This window comes from Mchenga conophoros, linkage group LG12 (assembly GCF_057382185.1).
Source record: "Mchenga conophoros isolate Kocher_MC1m ecotype Shallow Benthic linkage group LG12, M_conophoros_male_GT1.1, whole genome shotgun sequence".
Taxonomy (NCBI): Eukaryota; Metazoa; Chordata; class Actinopteri; order Cichliformes; family Cichlidae; genus Mchenga; species Mchenga conophoros.
Window position 1 is genome coordinate 3,012,724 of NC_140537.1, and position 18,509 is coordinate 3,031,232.

The 18,509-nt window shown below is 42.1% G+C and overlaps 1 protein-coding gene across 4 annotated transcripts in view; it reads right to left on the minus strand.

Moving 5' to 3' along the window:
• Positions 1-9,268: 9,268 nt before the first annotated feature.
• The window catches only part of fkbp15b (FKBP prolyl isomerase family member 15b), a 32,687-nt gene continuing 23,446 nt past the window's right edge, over positions 9,269-18,509 (minus strand). The window contains exons 20-30 of one of the 4 annotated variants that reach the window (XM_085293299.1): positions 18,076-18,159; positions 17,390-17,561; positions 15,662-15,798; positions 15,401-15,556; positions 15,148-15,285; positions 14,656-14,748; positions 13,787-13,900; positions 11,772-11,879; positions 10,623-11,287; positions 9,978-10,086; positions 9,269-9,807 (exon numbers count right to left, since the gene is read on the minus strand). In XM_085293299.1, coding sequence (XP_085149425.1) covers positions 9,730-9,807; positions 9,978-10,086; positions 10,623-11,287; positions 11,772-11,879; positions 13,787-13,900; positions 14,656-14,748; positions 15,148-15,285; positions 15,401-15,556; positions 15,662-15,798; positions 17,390-17,561; positions 18,076-18,159 — 1,854 coding nt within the window. In that variant the 3' untranslated portion in view covers positions 9,269-9,729. Of the gene's footprint in view, positions 9,808-9,977; positions 10,087-10,622; positions 11,288-11,771; positions 11,880-13,786; positions 13,901-14,655; positions 14,749-15,147; positions 15,301-15,400; positions 15,557-15,661; positions 15,799-17,389; positions 17,562-18,075; positions 18,160-18,509 lie in introns of all 4 variants that reach the window. The other 3 variants (XM_085293297.1, XM_085293301.1, XM_085293300.1) reach the window with 3 other exon arrangements.

Consider the following 18,509-nt stretch of genomic DNA (forward strand, 5'->3'; position numbering starts at 1 on the left):
AGCACAGAGCACTAGCAATAACCTGGCCATTGTGCGTCTGACATGAGCAGGTGTGCTGCAGCTCCTGATGGTCCCACCCCTTCCTCATGGTGCATAGAGAATGCAGCGAGTGGATTTAATCAATTAGTTTTCCTGGGTGCTGTGACTCAACAGCTTCTCTGTGGGCTGTATGTGTAGTCTCCGATGTCTTTAAATTGAGTATCTTACCCTTTTATTAGGTTATGGGCAAAAATGAGTGCTTCTCATCGTATCAATGCATAAATAATAAAGAGCATCACCAGGAGCAAATAAGCCCAGAGGGAACTGCTTTTTTTTGTACTGCATTCATGCTATTGACTCATTTAAACCTAGTGATCAGGTTCAAAACCTGAACTTCACAATATAAAAACAAATTAATCAATAAAAATAAAATAACAGAACAATGGTTCCTTAACTTTTGTCATATATACAGTACTGTGCAACCACCTAATACTGAACAGAATTTGAAAAAAAGCAAGGCATCAACCAGTGTTTAATCTATGCATAACAAGCAGCTTGGCAAGAAAAAGAAACCATCCATCTTCTTCCGCTTTATCCGAGGCCGGGTCGCGGGGGCAGCAGCCTAAGCAGAGAAGCCCAGACCTCCCTCTCCCCAGCCACCTCCTCCGGCTTATCCGGGGGAACACCAAGGCGTTCCCAGGCCACCCGAGAGATATAATCTCTCCAGTGTGTCCTGGGTCTGCCCCGGGGCCTCCTCCCGGTGGGACATGCCCAGAACACCTCACCCAGGAGGTGTCCTTGTCAGATGCCCGAAAAATAAAAGGGGTTTCTTTTTCTTTAGGAGTCAGCTGAGGTGGTTCAAGGTTCAAGGTTCTTTATTTGTCACATGCATATACTTGTATAACTATGCATGTGACAAATAAAGAACCTTGAACCTTGAACCACCTCAGCTGACTCCTAAAGAAAAAGAAACCCCTTTTATTTTTAGATAATTTGTTATTAGCAGCCTGTCACAAAACAACATTTTAGTTTTTTTTAAATTGTGTTGTCTCAGTTTTAATTGTCTCAAATTGCGTGAGCAAACAGCAAAGGTAGGGGAGTGGCCAGTTGCATTAAGATATTTAATTGGGCAATACAGAGTCAGTAATGACAATGAACAAATGGGCTGCTGTCAGTCCTTGTACGGCCGGTGTACAGCAGCCATTCAGGCCGCCATCGGCCCAAAAGTGTTGGTCCACCGGCAAAGTGCCCAGGAAATGCCCTGTGTCCCAGATTAACAGTCCAATCACTATCTGCAGAGGGTCAAGCAAGTCCTTATAGTCAGCTGAACAGTGAGAACAAGATCGGGGCTATCAACACCTACGCCCTGCCGTGCCTGTCAGATACCCTGCTGGGATAATAAGCTGGCCACTAACATCAAAACCAGGAAGCTCCTGACCATGCATGGAGTCAGTACCACAGTCCAGGATGAGACAACAAACATCCACGAGTACATCAGGAAGATGTAGAAGATTAGAGGCACTAATCATGGCAGCAAAGGAAAAAGCTCTAAGTACAAGTGCCATAGAGGCTGGGGTTTGGGGGCAGGATGCAAGACGCTACCAGGCAGGGCATACATGGAACGCCATAATCAATAGTATACCGAAACATCTGTGCTGAGTATGGCCTGGAAGTCCTGAGGTCAAAATGGTAGACGTGGTCGACAACGACCGAGCTAAGATCCTGTGGGACTTCCAGACAAGTAGAGGAAGACGACCACTGTGTGTAGACATAGCGATACTGAATAACAGCGACATCAGGAAGAAGGAACATGAAGAGCTGGAGAAGTACCAAGGACTCAGAGAGGAGCTCGAGAATATGTGGAGGGTGAAGGTAACAGTGGTCCTGGTGATAATAGGAGCACTTGGTGCAGTGACCTCACAAGCTAGGTGAGTGGCTCCAGCAGATCCCAGGAGCAACATCAGAGATTTCTGTCCAGAAGAGCGCAGTCCTAGGAATAGTAAAATATTCCCAGTGAAAGACCCTCGAGCTCCCACGGCTCTGGCAGAGGACCTGAGCTTGAAGGATAAAGACCATCCGAAGGGGTGAGAGGGGACTTTATTCATACATGTATATAACCGGAGAGGGAAAGGAAAAAGTTAAATAGACTGGTAGCTCTGTCCTGACCAGTATCCTAGACCACATAGAGTAGGTGGGCTAGAGGAAGATGTTAGCCAAGATAATGTCCATTAGGGACGACACCTCTCACACCCTGCATGACTGTCAAGGCCCTGAGCAGCTCCTTCACCAGTGACTGTTACAGCAGCACAATACCCACAAAGGATAAACACTGTTAAAAATCCATGAGTGTTATTATCGCTCCCACTGCACGTTATGTACACATAACCAAAAAAATTTTCCTACATCGTCATTATTCCATCCACTGTGCAATGCACCAGTACCACTGGCAGCAAAACAGCCCCACAGCATTATGCTGTCACCACCATCCTTGACTGTTGGTGTTCTCACCTTTATTCCTGCAAACATACCTCTTGTTATTGTGGCCAAACAGCTCAATCTTTGTCTTGTCTGATCCTTTGGCTTGTCCATGTGGGCAGATGAAAATTTTAGACAATTTCGAAGGTGCTGATTTTGGAGTAGGGACTACTTTTTTGGTCGGCACCCTCTCAGTCCATGTGAGTCTTGGTGGTTCCTGGGTTGTTCACCTTAACCAGTTTCCTCTTATCTGACAGTCTGGGTCTTCTTCCAGACCTTGGGAAAATGTTGAAACTGATTTTTTAATAAGTGTGGGAGTGTGTTATTTGAGCTTGTATGTATACTTTTAACTATGTGCAAGAAAATCCAAAATACATTTCAAATTTCAAATTATACGCCTTTGACGTGGTATATCAAAGGTGTACGCCATAATTCAACCCTGGAAAAGGAACAATTCAAAGAAATAATCAAAAGCCCAAAATTACATGACATTCATGCCCAAGATGAAAACGTATGTAAACTTTGGATCACAACTGCATGTGAAGCTGAGCACTAACTAAAGAAGGAAAAAAGAACTTTTATCAACTGGCGAGGCAGAGAAATAAAGCTGGAAAGGATGTGCAGCAGGTTAGGGTGTTTACAGATGTACTAACAAACATTTCTTGTTGAGACTGAGAAGAGAGGCCCCGATCAATGAGCAGCAGAATGACTTCTTGAGAATCAGTAAGAGCTCTTACAGATACAACGTTTGCTTTGTGCGTGTCAACAGATAAGTACAGAGAGGAGGTGCATAATGTCTGTGAATCTAATGACAGGATATGATCAGGTGAATCAGTAGAAGCAAGACAGAATGCATGTGTGTGAATGAGACAGAGACAAGAGTGAAGCTACAAACAGTAGAGTGAAATGTGGACACGTTTAAATACTCAGAGTCAACTATCCAAAGCAATGGACAGTGCACAGAGAGGTGAAGAAGAGATCGTAGGTAGGTTGGAGTAAATGGAGGCGATTATTAGAAAAACTTTCCTTTACGTTTGGTGTGAACAAACTCCGTAACACACTTCCACTTTTGTTTGTCAGCACTTGGGGAGCTCCAACCGCTTGGGTCTGGAATCCCAGAAAGCACTGTGCCATCCCTGCAACAGGTTTCAGGAGATACAGACAAAAAGGACTCTGGAGGAGTCACGATTCATAATGTCACAGGAGGATAGAAAAAGCCAAGCCAACCAAGTAGCAGCGTGAAAACAGAACTGAAGACACTTGCAGGATTTAGCTAAAAATGACTGAGGCCAGAACATCAAAAAATGCTGCCTCTCCCTACAGCAAACCTGAGGTTATTTGACCTGCACACTGCATATTTAGTACGCTAGAATAAACAAACTGGTATTTCAAAGGAACTTTAGTGTGGGAGCTGGCAAAGTAGCCGACTGACAGACAGTGTCCTGTTAGTGGGCAGGGGAAAGGTGGCACCACCACACAGCACTGCCTGTGATTCAGAGGGGAAAATGTTATCGCAGTAAAGCTGTAAACACAAAATGTTCCAGAGCTCCCCTACGGGAACTGGGGCACTAACACATAAAGCTCATTGTGCCCGAGGAAGCTGGAAAACCATGTACACTAAAAGAAATCAAGTCATTTTTAATGAAATGACAGCACATAAGGTATTGTACATGTGAAAAAAACAGGCCTGGCTGTATTTTGTTTCCTTTGGTGAACTAGCAGCATTACTTGTTTACTTAGTAGCTAGCAGCACGCACTAATACCCAGTGACAAATACTCAGTGTTACTGGGAACTAAAATTAGGCATAGGTGTTTGTGCTGATATTCAACTGAACTGAGGTCATTTATTCAAAGGGCTCTTTGAAAGTCTTCAAGGTTTAGGGTGTGAACATTTGGGACCAACCTGAATGGACAGCATGCGTTTGAAATCTGGGTTTGTGTAGCTTTAAAATACAATTTATACAATCAAACCAAGCCAAGGAAACTCACTTGTAAACAAAACAATGTTAGTATTAAAGCTATTCTTGCTTCTGCTGTTGTTGGTCCTTAAACCAGCCGTGGAGAAGAGCAAAGCTATGACACACACTGAGGAGAAACTGAGCTTTAAAAACAATCAAAGTTTTCACTGCAGCCGCTTCCTGTGTTTTTACCTTTTTTTTCACATTTCTCCCACTTCCAGCGTCTCCCAAACACCACCATCACTCCCTTCCCCGTATGCTGTGGCTCTGTACAGGGGCCCATGTGCCACAAACAACCACTCTGGGACACTCTGGTTCTTTTTTGTTGTTGTCAGCCTGAGCCACAGAGAAGGCCTAAGTCATGATATGAAATGGATTTCTTCTTAATGAAATGAAAGCTAATGTTTAAAAACAGTACAAGTGTCCACTAACTGTTTTTCTGACTTGAGCAAGTTTGACTTTGAGTTGAGGCCTCCTTGCCTCCTGCTCTGTCCCACATTTGTCATCTGCATTTATGAAGTGAGAAACAAAGGAAATTGTTACCTTAGCTCAGGTGGTAGAGCGGGTGACCTACTTACTGGAAGGTTGGTGGTTCGATCCCATTCTGCTCTAGTCTGCGTGCCAAATATCCTTGGGCAAGGGTCCATGTTGCCCACCGATGCATCCATCAGAGTGTGAATGTTAGATAGAAGCATGAAAAACCTTAGATAAAGTGCTTGTATGATTGGGTGAATGCACGAGTTGTATAAAGTGCTTTGACTGCTCAGTGAGAGTAGAAAAGCGCTATATACGGTAAGAATCAGTCCATTTACCATGATGAAGCAATGTGATGACAAAGTTCAGTGAAACCTCATGTTGACACCGGGCATAAACCTAAATCTTGTTGCAGTCCACATGGACCATTTCGGACAAAGACCTACTCTGCAGAAGAATGTTTTATGCTGGTTTTTTGCAGAGTTTTATTTTATGATTAAAAGGTCTTAGAGGATGTAATCTTTAAAAAACATTCAAGTCGTAGTTTAACTGTACAAACCTCTCAGATTTCAACTTGAGTGCTTCCAGGACTTTTGGGTCAGTGCTGCACCATAGTGACTCGTACTATATTAGATAGTTTATATTAGGTTGGTTTTCCTGTTGTACCTGATGTGGCTGGATGACAGGAAATGACTTGACAATAACAAGTATGTCCTTTTACAAGTATCCTTGGCATACATGAGAAGCTTATGAGGAGTTGAGACAGAATTCATTTCCAGCCTTCCTGCATGGAGGCCAGGGGAATCAGGAAAATACGTGATCAACAAGCACTCTCTACACACGACACTGAAGACTAAACCCAGCAGTTGTGTTTGTATTAGCACTTTGATCTTATTCCCACTCTCACTGTGCAGTTCCTGCGAGTTGTCCAACTGAATCCCACGTAAAAGACAGTCCTAGGGAGGGTCAGAGACCTCTTTGTGTCTGTGTCAGCCTCTGATTTCTGGGTCAATATAGACTTCAAATGAGGCACTCTTAAGTTGGTTTTTTTTGATAAATATGGTTTTATGCTTTTGATAACATAACAGGATATTAGTGGTGTAGTGCTGTTTTGTTATCTAAGTTTACTGTGGCTTCCCAACTTGTGCAGATTTGGGTTCTTTCACATATTGTCAAATTCCCAGGTGCAGTGTTTTGGTTGGCTTTATGTTTTTTTCACAACCTCACCAGTTGCAGTCCGGAGATGGGTCATTTCTTTCCCTCTACAAGTTTGGCTTACAGTTTTCCATGTACATGTTGCCTGGAAGGAGGCGCTGCTCTAAAGACAGTGTCAGTGCAGCATAAAAAAGATTGCCCAAAAAGACTGTAAAATGAGTGAATGTAACCCTGATCTTTAAGATATGCAATGATTCATCACTACAAGTCCAAAAGTAACACTGTGAGAAATCATGAAGTTGTTTTTGACCAGAACATATCATTCAAAGTGCAAATTAAACAAATATGTTTAATATTTGTGCATATATGCATTTGTGCAACATCTCTAAAATTAGAAATATCCTGTCTCAGAGTGACGCTGAAAAACTAGTTCATGCGTTTCTTACTTCTAGGCTGGACGACTGTAATTCACTATTATTGAGATGTCCTAACAACTCTCTAAAAATCCTTCAGTTGATCCAAACTGCTGCAGCAAGAGTCCTGACAGGGACTAGAAAGAGACGGAAGATTTCTTCCATATTGTCTTGTCTTCATTGGCTACCTGTTAAATCCAGAATCGAATATGAAATCCTGCTCCTCTTGAATAATCAGGCCCCATCTTCTCTTAAAGACCACATAGGATCGTATTCCTCCAATAGAGCCGTTCAGGCTCATCTTCTGTGCAACCAGCTCCCAGTTTGGATTCGCGAGACAGACACCTCCTCCACCAAGTTAGCGCTCCACCTGAACTGTGGACAACCTTATTCCAAAGTGGGTTGAATTCATTTTTCTCCATGAACACCCAGAACACCCCATAATGACAAAGTGAAAGAAATTAGCTTCAAATTCATCAAAATTTATCAAAAAAATAAAAAAAATAAAAAAAATACATGTACATAAGTATTCACAGCCTTTACACAATAATATGTTGAAGCATCTTTGGCAGCAGTTACAGTCTTACGTCTTTTTGAGGATGACACTACAAGCACAGCTTGGTGTATTTTTACTCCCATTCCTCTTTACAGAACTTGAAGCTCCGTCAGATTGGATGGGAGCATCACAACCACGTGCTTCGCCCCAATCCAAGGTCCTGAGGAGGTTATCATCAAAGAGGTCTTAGGTCATTGCTGCATTCATCATTCCTGTACTTCAAATATAATCCACTTTCAATGTATGAGAATAAAATAAAGCAGGATACTTTCTCCTTGCTTCCTGCAGTAAAGCCACTTGGCTAATGGCAGTGCTAGTAGCAGCTTCTAAGAAATATTCTCCATTCCAGTGAGAGAAAATCCCAATGAGCCACTCATCATCAGCCCACCCTGACACATTAACCACAGTGATGGATGGAAACACATCATCTGGTAACACATATATGCTAAAATTAGCCATCAGCCTGCATGAAACACATTATTTCAAAGTACTGCGGCGGGTTGAGAGATGTCCCCACCTTCATAACCTGTTGCTGTGGCCCTGCTGGAGGAAAAGATTTCACCAGTCCAGCCAAAACGAATACATAACAAGTGCATGTAAACATAAAAGAGGTTGTTGGCAATTTCAATTTTTAGACAACACAAGCAATATACAACCGAAAGTGAGCATATTTTCTGCCAAGGTGTGACATGGTGAGGCGACTTCCCTGGATTCATCCGCCAGTGTTTTAACACATTATGGTCTCAACACGTGCATTAATTTCAGTTCTGAGTCACAGTTTGGTAACGATTAGGAACCAAAAGATACTCGTTTAGGTTTCAGATCACGTTTTGGGTTTAAATGCCACTTTCTCAAAAGACCCCATCTGGCAGAAAGCCATGAAGGCTAACTTCTCTCCCATATGCAGTTATTTGTTTTTTATGACAACTCTTATAAAGAATAGTAAAAAAAAAAAAGTTCCCTTTAACTATAAATGTTGCAGTGATGCTTTTTTCCTTCCTTTTTGCAGACAAATGCCGAGGATCAGTAGGAGCTTGGCCTGTTTTAAAGACAGTTACCTGGTGAGTGGCTACGTAAGAAAAATCCAACAAAAAGTGGAAAAAGTTCGCTGATCCTCGCAGGTCTGAGACGATCAGGTGATTTTTGTACCATCATACTACGAAAATTTAGTTACAGGCCCTCTGAGGGCATCAGGGTGGATAAATGTTGCTTTTATTCACTTTATTATCACAATCATCTTTGAGACCCAGATTCATTTTCCAGGGCCAAAAAATGCATCTAAGATCTGTTAAAAACTGCAGCCTTGTCAAGTGTCATATTCTAAAGCTAAAAATAAATAAATCACATACTGGCACCTATTTGAGTATGAAGGTAAAATTATTACTTCATTAATTACCAAATATGGTGTACTTAAAAACACTGTATGTATGTAAATAAAGGTATTTTCGGCATTAATTGATACAAAGTAACTATGAGTTGGTGAATAAAAACTGACCTGGAGTAAATTGCCTGATGCTTAACATTTCATGGGAAAGCAAGGCTGAGAAATGCTTTTTCTGAGGACTTGCAACATAAAAGCTAGGTTCAGTTTATTAGTCCCACATGTTTTTATGCTGGGACAAATCAGAATGTTAGCCTTGAAAAAAATACCAAGTCACTAACTGTACTTAAAACCATGAGCCAATGAAAATTTGACAGCTATATCCCATTGGAAAGGACTACTCAGAAGTCATTTATATACGTTTATGTTTGTGTGTGTATATATATATATTTTTTTCTTTCCATATTTTTATAGAATTTAAAGGTACTAGATTTAAATGTAAGTTGCTGGGCCACTGAAAACACTGCACAGGGTAACATTAACCCCCCTAACAGACTAAATGTATTAAAGGCTCACTTCATGCCAACTAAAACTAGGAAAAAGGAAAAGTAGGAAATTTTGGCTTTTCTCACATTTGAATTGAATTCACTAATTACAGAAACCTTTCATCTGACGCCGAGCGTACATTTTCCTACAGGTTGCTCGTCAGCTTGATGGCGCTTACTCAGCAGCAGTGTAGCTTTCCTTTGGTCTAGAGCTCCCTCTCCTGGTCATTGGCAGACATGCCACTAAAGAGGCAATCATGCTTTGTGCTTTAACTTATAACCAATCAATAGTTTTTATATGTAAATAAAAGGATGATGTTCACTTCAGTGAATGTTCCTGAAATAGCCAGGACTGAACTTACACAGTTACAGTAAAACACATAACACTGAACCAGGAGAGTCAATAAAGGCCACGTGTCTCTGATCATTTATTTTTTGAAATTAATATCAGCTTAACAAAAGTACGTAAAAGTTCAGTTTTTAAAACTGTGATTAAAAACTTAGCGAGTACAGTCTGAAATCATTTATTCCTGCATGTGAATCTGCTACACTGCATGTTAAAATCTGGGCCTGAACTGATTGCATCATCAACTGTTATTAAACAAGTACAGAAAGGCATTTCATTAGATTCCTCTAATTACAGGCTTTCAAGGCTGAAGCTTTGCTTTGTCTGCAGCAGCCGATCAATGAGCAGGATCACACGGAGCTGCAGAGCTAGACTGACCATCCTCTGTTCAGTCAGTTCATCTCTTTCACCTTCACGGCTCTACCGTGGAGACACAGCTGGTACACCTTGCAGTGTTTGTAGCTTTGGAAATTAAAAGACGCAGACTAATAGTGCTCTGGTTCCATGTCAGTTCATCCAGTCCAGATCATCATCATCCTCGTCATCACCAAACAGGGGAGCAGGTGGTGGACGCCCCTTTAGGCTCTGGACACAAAGCAGAGGCAAAAAGAAGAAGAAGAAAATCACAAATAGTGTCCAAGTGCTAAAACATCTCCGACACAACACACAGGGGAAGGGCTGGGTTTAGTGGGATGAGGTAAAAGCGCTCAATCAAATCTGAGAGCTTTGCCTGAACTCTACAGATCCTTCCTTACCATCTCCTCTTCCTCTTCCTCCTCGCTGGGTGCTGCGGGGGGATTGGCAGGAGTTGTGTTCTGGAAAAATGGCTCCTCTCCATTTTCCTCATCAATTCTCCCAGTCAGACTGAGAGAATAGCAGAAAGAGGTGGGGCGAGGCAATAAAGCCAGCAGGATAGCGTTTATGCAAGCGGTTAGTTAGCAGGAGGGTATGTCAGTAGTAATGTAGACATAAATATGTTGCAAGTTACAAGTCTTTTCTTAACACTCTCTATGCGCTTAAGGTTACATTATTCATTGGCTCCACTGGTAAACTTTTCAGTATTACTGACAGCTGTTTGCCACGACAAGAAAGAATACTTGAAACGTGATGCGTTCAAGGACGCATTTATAAGCACGAATTATAAGTCCTCACATGACGAAGTACATGAGCCCCAATTAAAGCAACCATGTAACAGACCAATGTTTCTGTCCTGTGTGTATAATTTTATACTGAAACATTGTTGTGATTGGCTGGAATAACATTAACCATAAAGTGTATATGAAAAGTGGACGCAGCTTCCCAGTCTATAGGGAGGCCAATGAGGCTTTTTGTTTTTTGACCAGCAGAGCCACAAAATCAAACTCGTAACTTTACCACCAGCCGTTATGACCTGTGCTCACCCTGTGTTCTCTCCCGAGGTGTCCTGAAGTTCGCTCGGTGGTGGAGGCGGGTTGGATGGGGGTCCAAAGGCTTTATGAGAAGCAGCATTTTTTTCTCCTACATCCTCTCCATCATCTTCCACGCTGTCCACGCATGCCTCACTGGTCACTGCAGCGTTCGTTTCTGACACAGCATCTTGCCCATCGTCAGGTGAACGCTCATCTGGATCCAAAGACTTGCTGGTGTCTTTATCTTCTGCAGAGCTTTCAGGAGCAGGTTGCTGCCCCTCCTCCTCCTGTACCTCGCACTCTGCTCCTGGTGCTGCCGTTATTGTCAGCTCTTCTGATTCGAGTTCAGTCGTTGAAACTGGATGGATATCTGTGCTTTGTGAATGTTCTGCCTGAGTTGTTGTGTTTGACTCACACACCGTCTCCTCAGCTGCTTCTTCCTGATCCTCACGAGTCTCCCTGACTTGATGAGAATCTGAATCAGCCACATGTTCCTCCTCCTCCTCTTCCTTTCTGACCTCTGTCTCTCCATTTATGTGCACATTCTGGTGAGGTTCTTCTTCCTGTTTCACATTTTCAACCTCTTCTTTCTCCTCTTCCTCCGCTGTTTCCTCCTCTTTTGTAATTGGTCTTGTTGCAGCCCCGCCTTTGGCACTAAGGAGCTGCAGAGTTACATTCTAGAAGAAAAGAAAACCACATTAATGGCTGGTTCTAGAATTCTGTGATTCAAAACCAAATGCCAGTCAAACACTTCCATTATCATGAGATGAGTGCTGTGATTGTACAATATGGATAAATGAACAATGCCTTTCCACCTGTGGTGATGTAAGACAAAAGATGTGTCAATTAGTCCAAACATTTAAGAACTCTGAATTTGTGCACAAAGGCTGCATATAAAAAAGAAAGGTGTGGTCTGTGGCTCTGCTGCAGTGGAGGGGTGGTACAGTAAGCTCACAGGGGGCGGTGCCAGGAGGTCTGAGGGGACAGGTGAAAGGAACTGGAACTAATGAACTCTTGGCGTGTGTGGTGTGGCAAGGAGCTGCAAAGCTGGCTTCCTGGTTGAACATAAGGTGCCGAAGCAGTGGAAGTGTTTTAGAATAAAGGCGCTACGACTGACACTCGAATGCTGTGAGGCTCCTGATCGCTTCAAAAGGATTTTACCTTAATGGTAGAGACAATGACCCCCAGCACAGCCTGGCCGGTGTAGGATTCAGTGAGATCGAACTCCCCTCGCAGTGAGTGGAACACTCCGTTCATCACACGCTTCACCTACAAGAACACAAATGGTGAGTTATGTCCCAGCATGCACTGGCCTTCGACTTCACACAGCATCACACTAATGCGCGTACCAATAAGCAAACTTTTACTTCAGCTTATTGATAAGCGCTTTGAGTGCTCAGTGTAGAAAAGCGCTATACAAGAACCAGTCCATTTACCAGCTGTGATCCATGATGCATACCCACACTAGGAAACCCACTGATTATGAGTGAGAACACGTGTTTGGTATTTTTAGGACTAAATCATAGAAGAAGAAACTCTACGTCCCAAAATCAGACCTACTGTTGATGTACTACAAAGGCTATGATGGTGATCGGTCATGCTGTCTCAGTTTAAAGGAGCGTGAACATAATCCTGTATTTCATGCTCCTCACTCGATTTTTCTATATTATTCATTATATTCACTCATTACATTTCATCTAATGATGTTTGATTTTACAGGAGCTGCAGAGCCATCACTCCTCTGACCTAAGCTTTAAGCAACCATGACTATGGTGCAAATCAGCACTTTGACTTCCTGTTGAACCTGATGTCTCAGATATGTCTGAAGGTTCTCAGTCATCTAGGTCATGGATGAAAAGAGACTTAAAAAGAAGAAACTTCAGGAATGTTTTTCTGTCTCAGCTCCTTGGACTGATTTCTCAGAGAAACCTGTTGTCCTAACTGTTGGCTTCTCATAAAAAGATGGAGATATTCGTACCGTTCTACATAGAAAACAAAATGAGAAAATGAATTTACTGAAGCATTATTTACGATACAAACCCTCTGTGAAAAACTGTGCTCTCAAGATATTAAACATTATACAAAGTGTCTCTTCAAACAATACATCAGTCATTTAAATCAAATTAGGTTAATATTAGGCCTCTGGAAATATATAAGAGATTTTGTTAAATATAAATGTCAACTTCATGCCAGGAAGATTTTAATAATTTTATTTTGCCAGGACAGATTTCACCTGCTCAGCAGCTTAAAGCTTTTCATAATGGCCAAAATGTTTCTATATAAGCACATCATCTTAGTCTTTGCTGTGTGATGCCGTGTTCTCCACAGCAGAATCGTGTACGTTTTCAATGCAGTCCTGTGTCAGGATCTGAACATCTTCAATGTTCGATACAGGTTTTACGTACAGACACTGCTCAAGATTCTCTGATTCTTTTACTGATATTCTGTAACATATATTATAAAACCAGCCAATACTTTACAGCTGTGCATGTAGAAATATTATTTTTAAACTGTTGAACTATGTGCCCACACAGCCTCTCAAAGTCTGGGACGCTTCCCCAACTTTACTTCTAGAAGACTCTGTTCTCTCAGACTGTAGGAAGCTCGTTTCATATGCAATCATGTTCCGAGTAAACCATTTAGTTTATATGGGAATTATTTTTTACCATAACTTTCTGTGTGTTATGACAAATCACTGGATTCTGCTTATATTTACATTTAAATCTCAGCTTTTTTTGTGTTTGTTAAATTGTACATTAAAAAGTTTCCCTTAAAAAAAGTCAAATTCCTGCCAAACATACAGCATTTTCTATAATGTATATGTTACGTGGGTAAAGTTGCTAGATACACTTGAAAGTATCTCTCAACACGTCAATATAATAAATAAGAAATGGTTTTAAAATGGGTTCAACCGATATTTAACATGACGGACTCAACATCAGAATCCAGTACTGGATTGGAAACATCAGGCAGTATTATGGAAAACAAGCTGAAAGCTAAGACTAAAGCGCCTGCACTGGCATCTGGAGACATTAATGAGCTGCTGCTGATCATTTCTGATTTTCATTCTGTGATTTCTATCAGCTAAACAGCTTCTTAAAGTGACAGATGAAGACAAAGGCTGCACTGCACCTTCTATTAATTGTTCTGTTTGAAAGGTTTCATGTACTTCTCACCTCTGCTGCAGTGTCTCCAGAAGCCTCCTGCTCTTCCAGTTTGCTCTCCAGTTCTGCCACTCGTCTTCGCAGCTTCTGTCTTACAGTCGCTCCCTGCTGCTCCAAGGCTGTGTACTTGAAGAGAATAACATGACATAAATATATGTAATGTAAATCACAACGGTATGGTTGTAACCCCTCCCACCCCATGCACGCCTCCATGATGGACCATCAGAGCACACGCAGCAAAAGACTGGAAATGCAGAACTGATCCTTACAACTCCTCACTCTGTAGGTGATTTTCCTGAGGATTAATAACAAAGCTATTCTGTCATTCAGACCGTGCACCAACAGTTTTTCATTGAATGTTTGTTTCATCTCCCCATCATAGCACAATACTATGTCACTTTAGAATCACCTGCACTGATAAGCTTCAGGATTTAGTTATATTGTTACAGTTATTTGATCCTATATTTTGCACTATCCTACTGTATACTTGTATTCTGTTGTACATATTGTATCTTATTCCTCTGCTCCTCTGCCTCTCTCGCTGCACTGAACATGTGTACAAAAGAATTTCCCTCAGGATAAATAAAGTTCTTCTTATCTTATTTTAATCAGTCATAACAGGCATTTAACAGCTACTTCCCAGAGAAACAGAGGAGTCCCCGCCACACTTATTACCATCACTTTTAAGATCAGGATTCTGTGTAGCTCTGCTTTTTGTTCAGGTGAAAATGTCAAGATTTGGCTACAGCTTAGGCACAGTCTCCGTGCTAAAGGGCTAAATATTCCTGGGTAGTGAAGTCGCTGAAAAAATGCATTCCCAGCTAATAATAAATATTTAATCTTGTTAGACAAGATGAGTCAAATGCAGTCATCCATCTTACTTTTTCCTGAAGAGCGTGCAACTCCTCATGATGCTTGTGTTGCTGCAGCAGACTATGTTCTTCTGAGTCTCTCAGCTGCTTCAGAGCTGTAAACTATTGACAGCAAACATGATTCAACAACACACCATGTAACGTGTACGTGTCCCAATATAAACTTTTCTCAACTTTAAACTGAACAATTGAAGAAACTACTGCTGAGTGGCACAGGACACCGCAGTAATGAAACGTGTGGTAGTATTATATTATATATGTGGAATGTTTGCTAGTTACTAAATGAATGGTGAGTTAAAATGATTATTATTGTTATAATAATCATCTAGAAAAGGTCAGTGTACTTCTCACATTTCTACGTTAATTAAGAGATTCATTTAAAAGTAAGTTTTTTTTTTTAAACACGTTTCAGTGACAAAGCAACTCAAAGTGCTTTACATGAAGTGCCAAAGGGCGTAAAATGAACATCATAAGACAATATGAGAGCACGAGCTCATGCACCTTTTCCTGCAGCTGGGTTAACTTGTCCTGCAGACCCTCTCTCTGCTCTGTTAGTTCAGCCACCTCTCTGCTGTGCTGCCCTTTAGCTGAAGCCAACATCTGGGAACACTTGCCCTTCCATTCCTGCTCAAGCTCTGCCTGCAGCTGAGACAGCTTCAATAAGCATGTAAAGCAACGTTAATGTTCACAAAACACTGTTGATCTTTCCATTTAGAAGATGTGATCGCCCTTGGGCTGGATGCAGAGATGTGACCTGTTCTGATGCAGCGTTGTCACTGCTGGTCCTGGCCTTGCGAAGTTGAGCTCGGAGGTTGTCGAGCTCCTGCTGGCTGCTCTTGCGGAGCTCCTCCACCTCCTCATCCCGACGCTGACGCTCCACCTGCCATTTCTTCTTTCTTTCTGAAAGTGCCTAAATGTGAGGCACACCTTTTTGTCAGACATCCCTTTTTGATTTTGTTTCCATGGTGACTGTGTATTGCTGTAATTCATTCACAAAAGAATGAAATCCGCTTACTCGTTCTAGGCTCTCCTTGTCAGTCTTCAGGTCCTGCAGCTCCTCTTCCATGGTGTTCACTTTCAGCTCCGTCTCTTTGCGTCTTTGTTTCTCTGAGCGGTACTGAGTCTGAACCCTCTCTGCCTCCTCCTTCAGCTCTGAAACACATGAACACACAGATGGTTAGTCCGGTCCATTTTTCAAAAAAATAGTCTGACATCTTCTCCTTTGCTCTTTATGTACCAGGCACTAGATGTTCTTACACAGGGTTGCCTTGATTTTCTTGTTGCTGATGTCACACATGCATATTTTTTAAAATCAAACGTTTCTGTTAAAGTAACATTCGTAGCTCAGATGTTGGAAGGGAAAATATCTGTGTGGTCGTTAGCTCTGGCCGTAAGTTTACAGGGAAAGACAAAAGATTTAAGGCATGGACAGAACTTTCCAAATCACCACAAGGACAATGAGGCTGCTCTCCATTTCAGCAAAAAGGGAAAGCGTGAGCTCCCTGCATGGTCGAGAGTAGAGAGAGCATACATTAAGGCATTCGTTGAGAATGAAGAATTCAAAGAGAATTCAAATATTCAAATCTATCCATGCATGGATAGGGGGAGGGGGGGAGAAGTCAGATACACCCTGGACAGGTCAGCCTCCTTCCACCCCCATGACATCTGTCTGTGCAGGCCACAGAGACAGCCAGATTTAACGATTAGCCTAACCCCATTAGCTGCGCGTCTTTGGACTGTAGGAGGAAGCCCGAGTACCCGGAGAGAACCCACACAAACAGGGAACATCCAAACACCCCACAGAAGGGATTCTAACCCAGTCTCTTCTTATTGTGGGGCAACAAAAGTGCTAAGCACTAAACTTCTGGTGCTAAACGTTATGAGGATACGGGACAGGCTTCCTTCTGTGTGGCTGCTGTATGTTTTGCAGTAAAACACAGTTTTGATTTCCTTTTCTAACAATCCGATTTCAGCTTCTGTGTGACCTCAACTAGTCCTGTTAACTGTCATAATAATGTGAAGGAACAGTTATGTTAAAGAAAGAAAATCTTCTGCTTTAAGTCAGACAATTTCAGATTCAGACAGATTGTTAGGAAAACGTTTGGGGAATGTTTAACAGTGGACCTAATGATGACTATGAACCAGCCAAAGTACAAGCTCGTTACACATTTAGTCAAATTTATGAGTTTGTTCGCTCTCTCGAGGCGCTCAAACCTTTGGGTGTTTTTGCTTCTTCACTTGTATGAAATGTATTCATCTGATAAAAGGATTTGTACATTCTATAAATAAAATGAGTCTTATCCTTCCATGTTATGTCTAATATGTCCAACATGTCTTGCTTCAGCATCAGCTGCTCTAAGTTTAAACAACAGGACAAAGAAGCAGTTAAACCTGCGTAAACCATCGCTGTGTTTTTCTGTTGGAGATGTTTTAGAGAGACATGAATAAAACTTTAATTCTTTAGTCCCTGTGTGTTGGTCCTGTGACAGACTGGCGACCTGTGCAGGGTGTACCCCGCCTCTCGCCCTATGAAGGCTGGGATAGGGTTCAGCGCCCCCCGCGACCCTGAAAAGGATAAGCGGAAGCGAATGGATGGATATAATATCTGCGGAGGTAGACTCTGTATTGAATGCACCTCTCTGATTGCAGCACCAAAAATTCTGATATTCATAAAAAGGCACAATTTTTATAATGTTTTTTATACTTATCGGGCACAGTGTATTTAAATCGAGCACACAAGCACCTTCCAGCTGTGCTTCCAGGGCAGCGACGCGTTGGCAGCGGCTCTCACCGTCCTGCAGCGCTGTGCTCAGTTTACCCTGCAGCTCCGCGGCCTTCTGCTGGTGAGCTGAAGCTTCGAGCTGCAGCTGAGACACCCGCGCTGCCGCTGAAGCCAGGTCCTCTGTTAGACGAACCTGGGGGAGTTGGCGAGAGGTGAGAGGGGAAGATGTACTGGTGGCACTATATCAAAATAAAAGCCACAGAGATGGTGGAACAACATAGAAACAAGCCTGGATGAGTGTCTGCTGGTGCTAGCAGTGTGTCCCTGTGGAAGGAAAATGGTGAGTGCTGATTGATGAAAAGGAAGCAGAAGGACAAAAACAGAAATAAGGTTAGTTGAGGTGCCAGTGAAGGATGATGAAAAAGGGTGATCCAGTGGCTGCAGTCAGACTGGGATCAAATAGGAGCTTCTCACAGTTCTTTGTGCTAAATTTTGTGCTTTCTGGTCTGCAATGACCTGGAAATGACTATTTAGAGTCTCGGGATTTTTTTCAGCTGCGCTCTCTTACAGCATAACAACAAAACTGCTTTAGGCAGCATTGTCTTCCTGTAATTTAAACATCGATTATAATTCTAGATGCTTTTTCTTATTTTACAGATTCTAGCTGACCCCAGTCTGATGGCACTACACAGAGGAAACAGGCTCACCTGGCCAGAGCCCAGGTCCAAAGGCAGAGGATGCTGAGAAGAGAGAGCAGTGAATAGGAGTTTTTCCTCAGAGCAGCACTGCAGCTTGAATACAATGAAAAGAGCATTTGGAAAAGAGTGGAATCAGCAGACAGCAAACCTTTAACCAAGTCCAAACTACAAACTGGCGACACACAAGTGTACAAACTATAGGAGCACAATAAGAAGGCAGGCTGGAATCACCAAATACACCACGTTATTAAACCTTACACCACACCCTTTGTACACTTAATAAGCAATTCATTTACAAAATCACAAATAAATCCAAAACAGTTTAACCAACATTTATTCTCAGGTTTTAAGAACAAAAAAAACCAAAAAAAAACATTAAATCTCAATTGTGAAGACCCGCAGCCGCCTGCCACAAAATCAGCAGACTGTAATATGCTGCATGT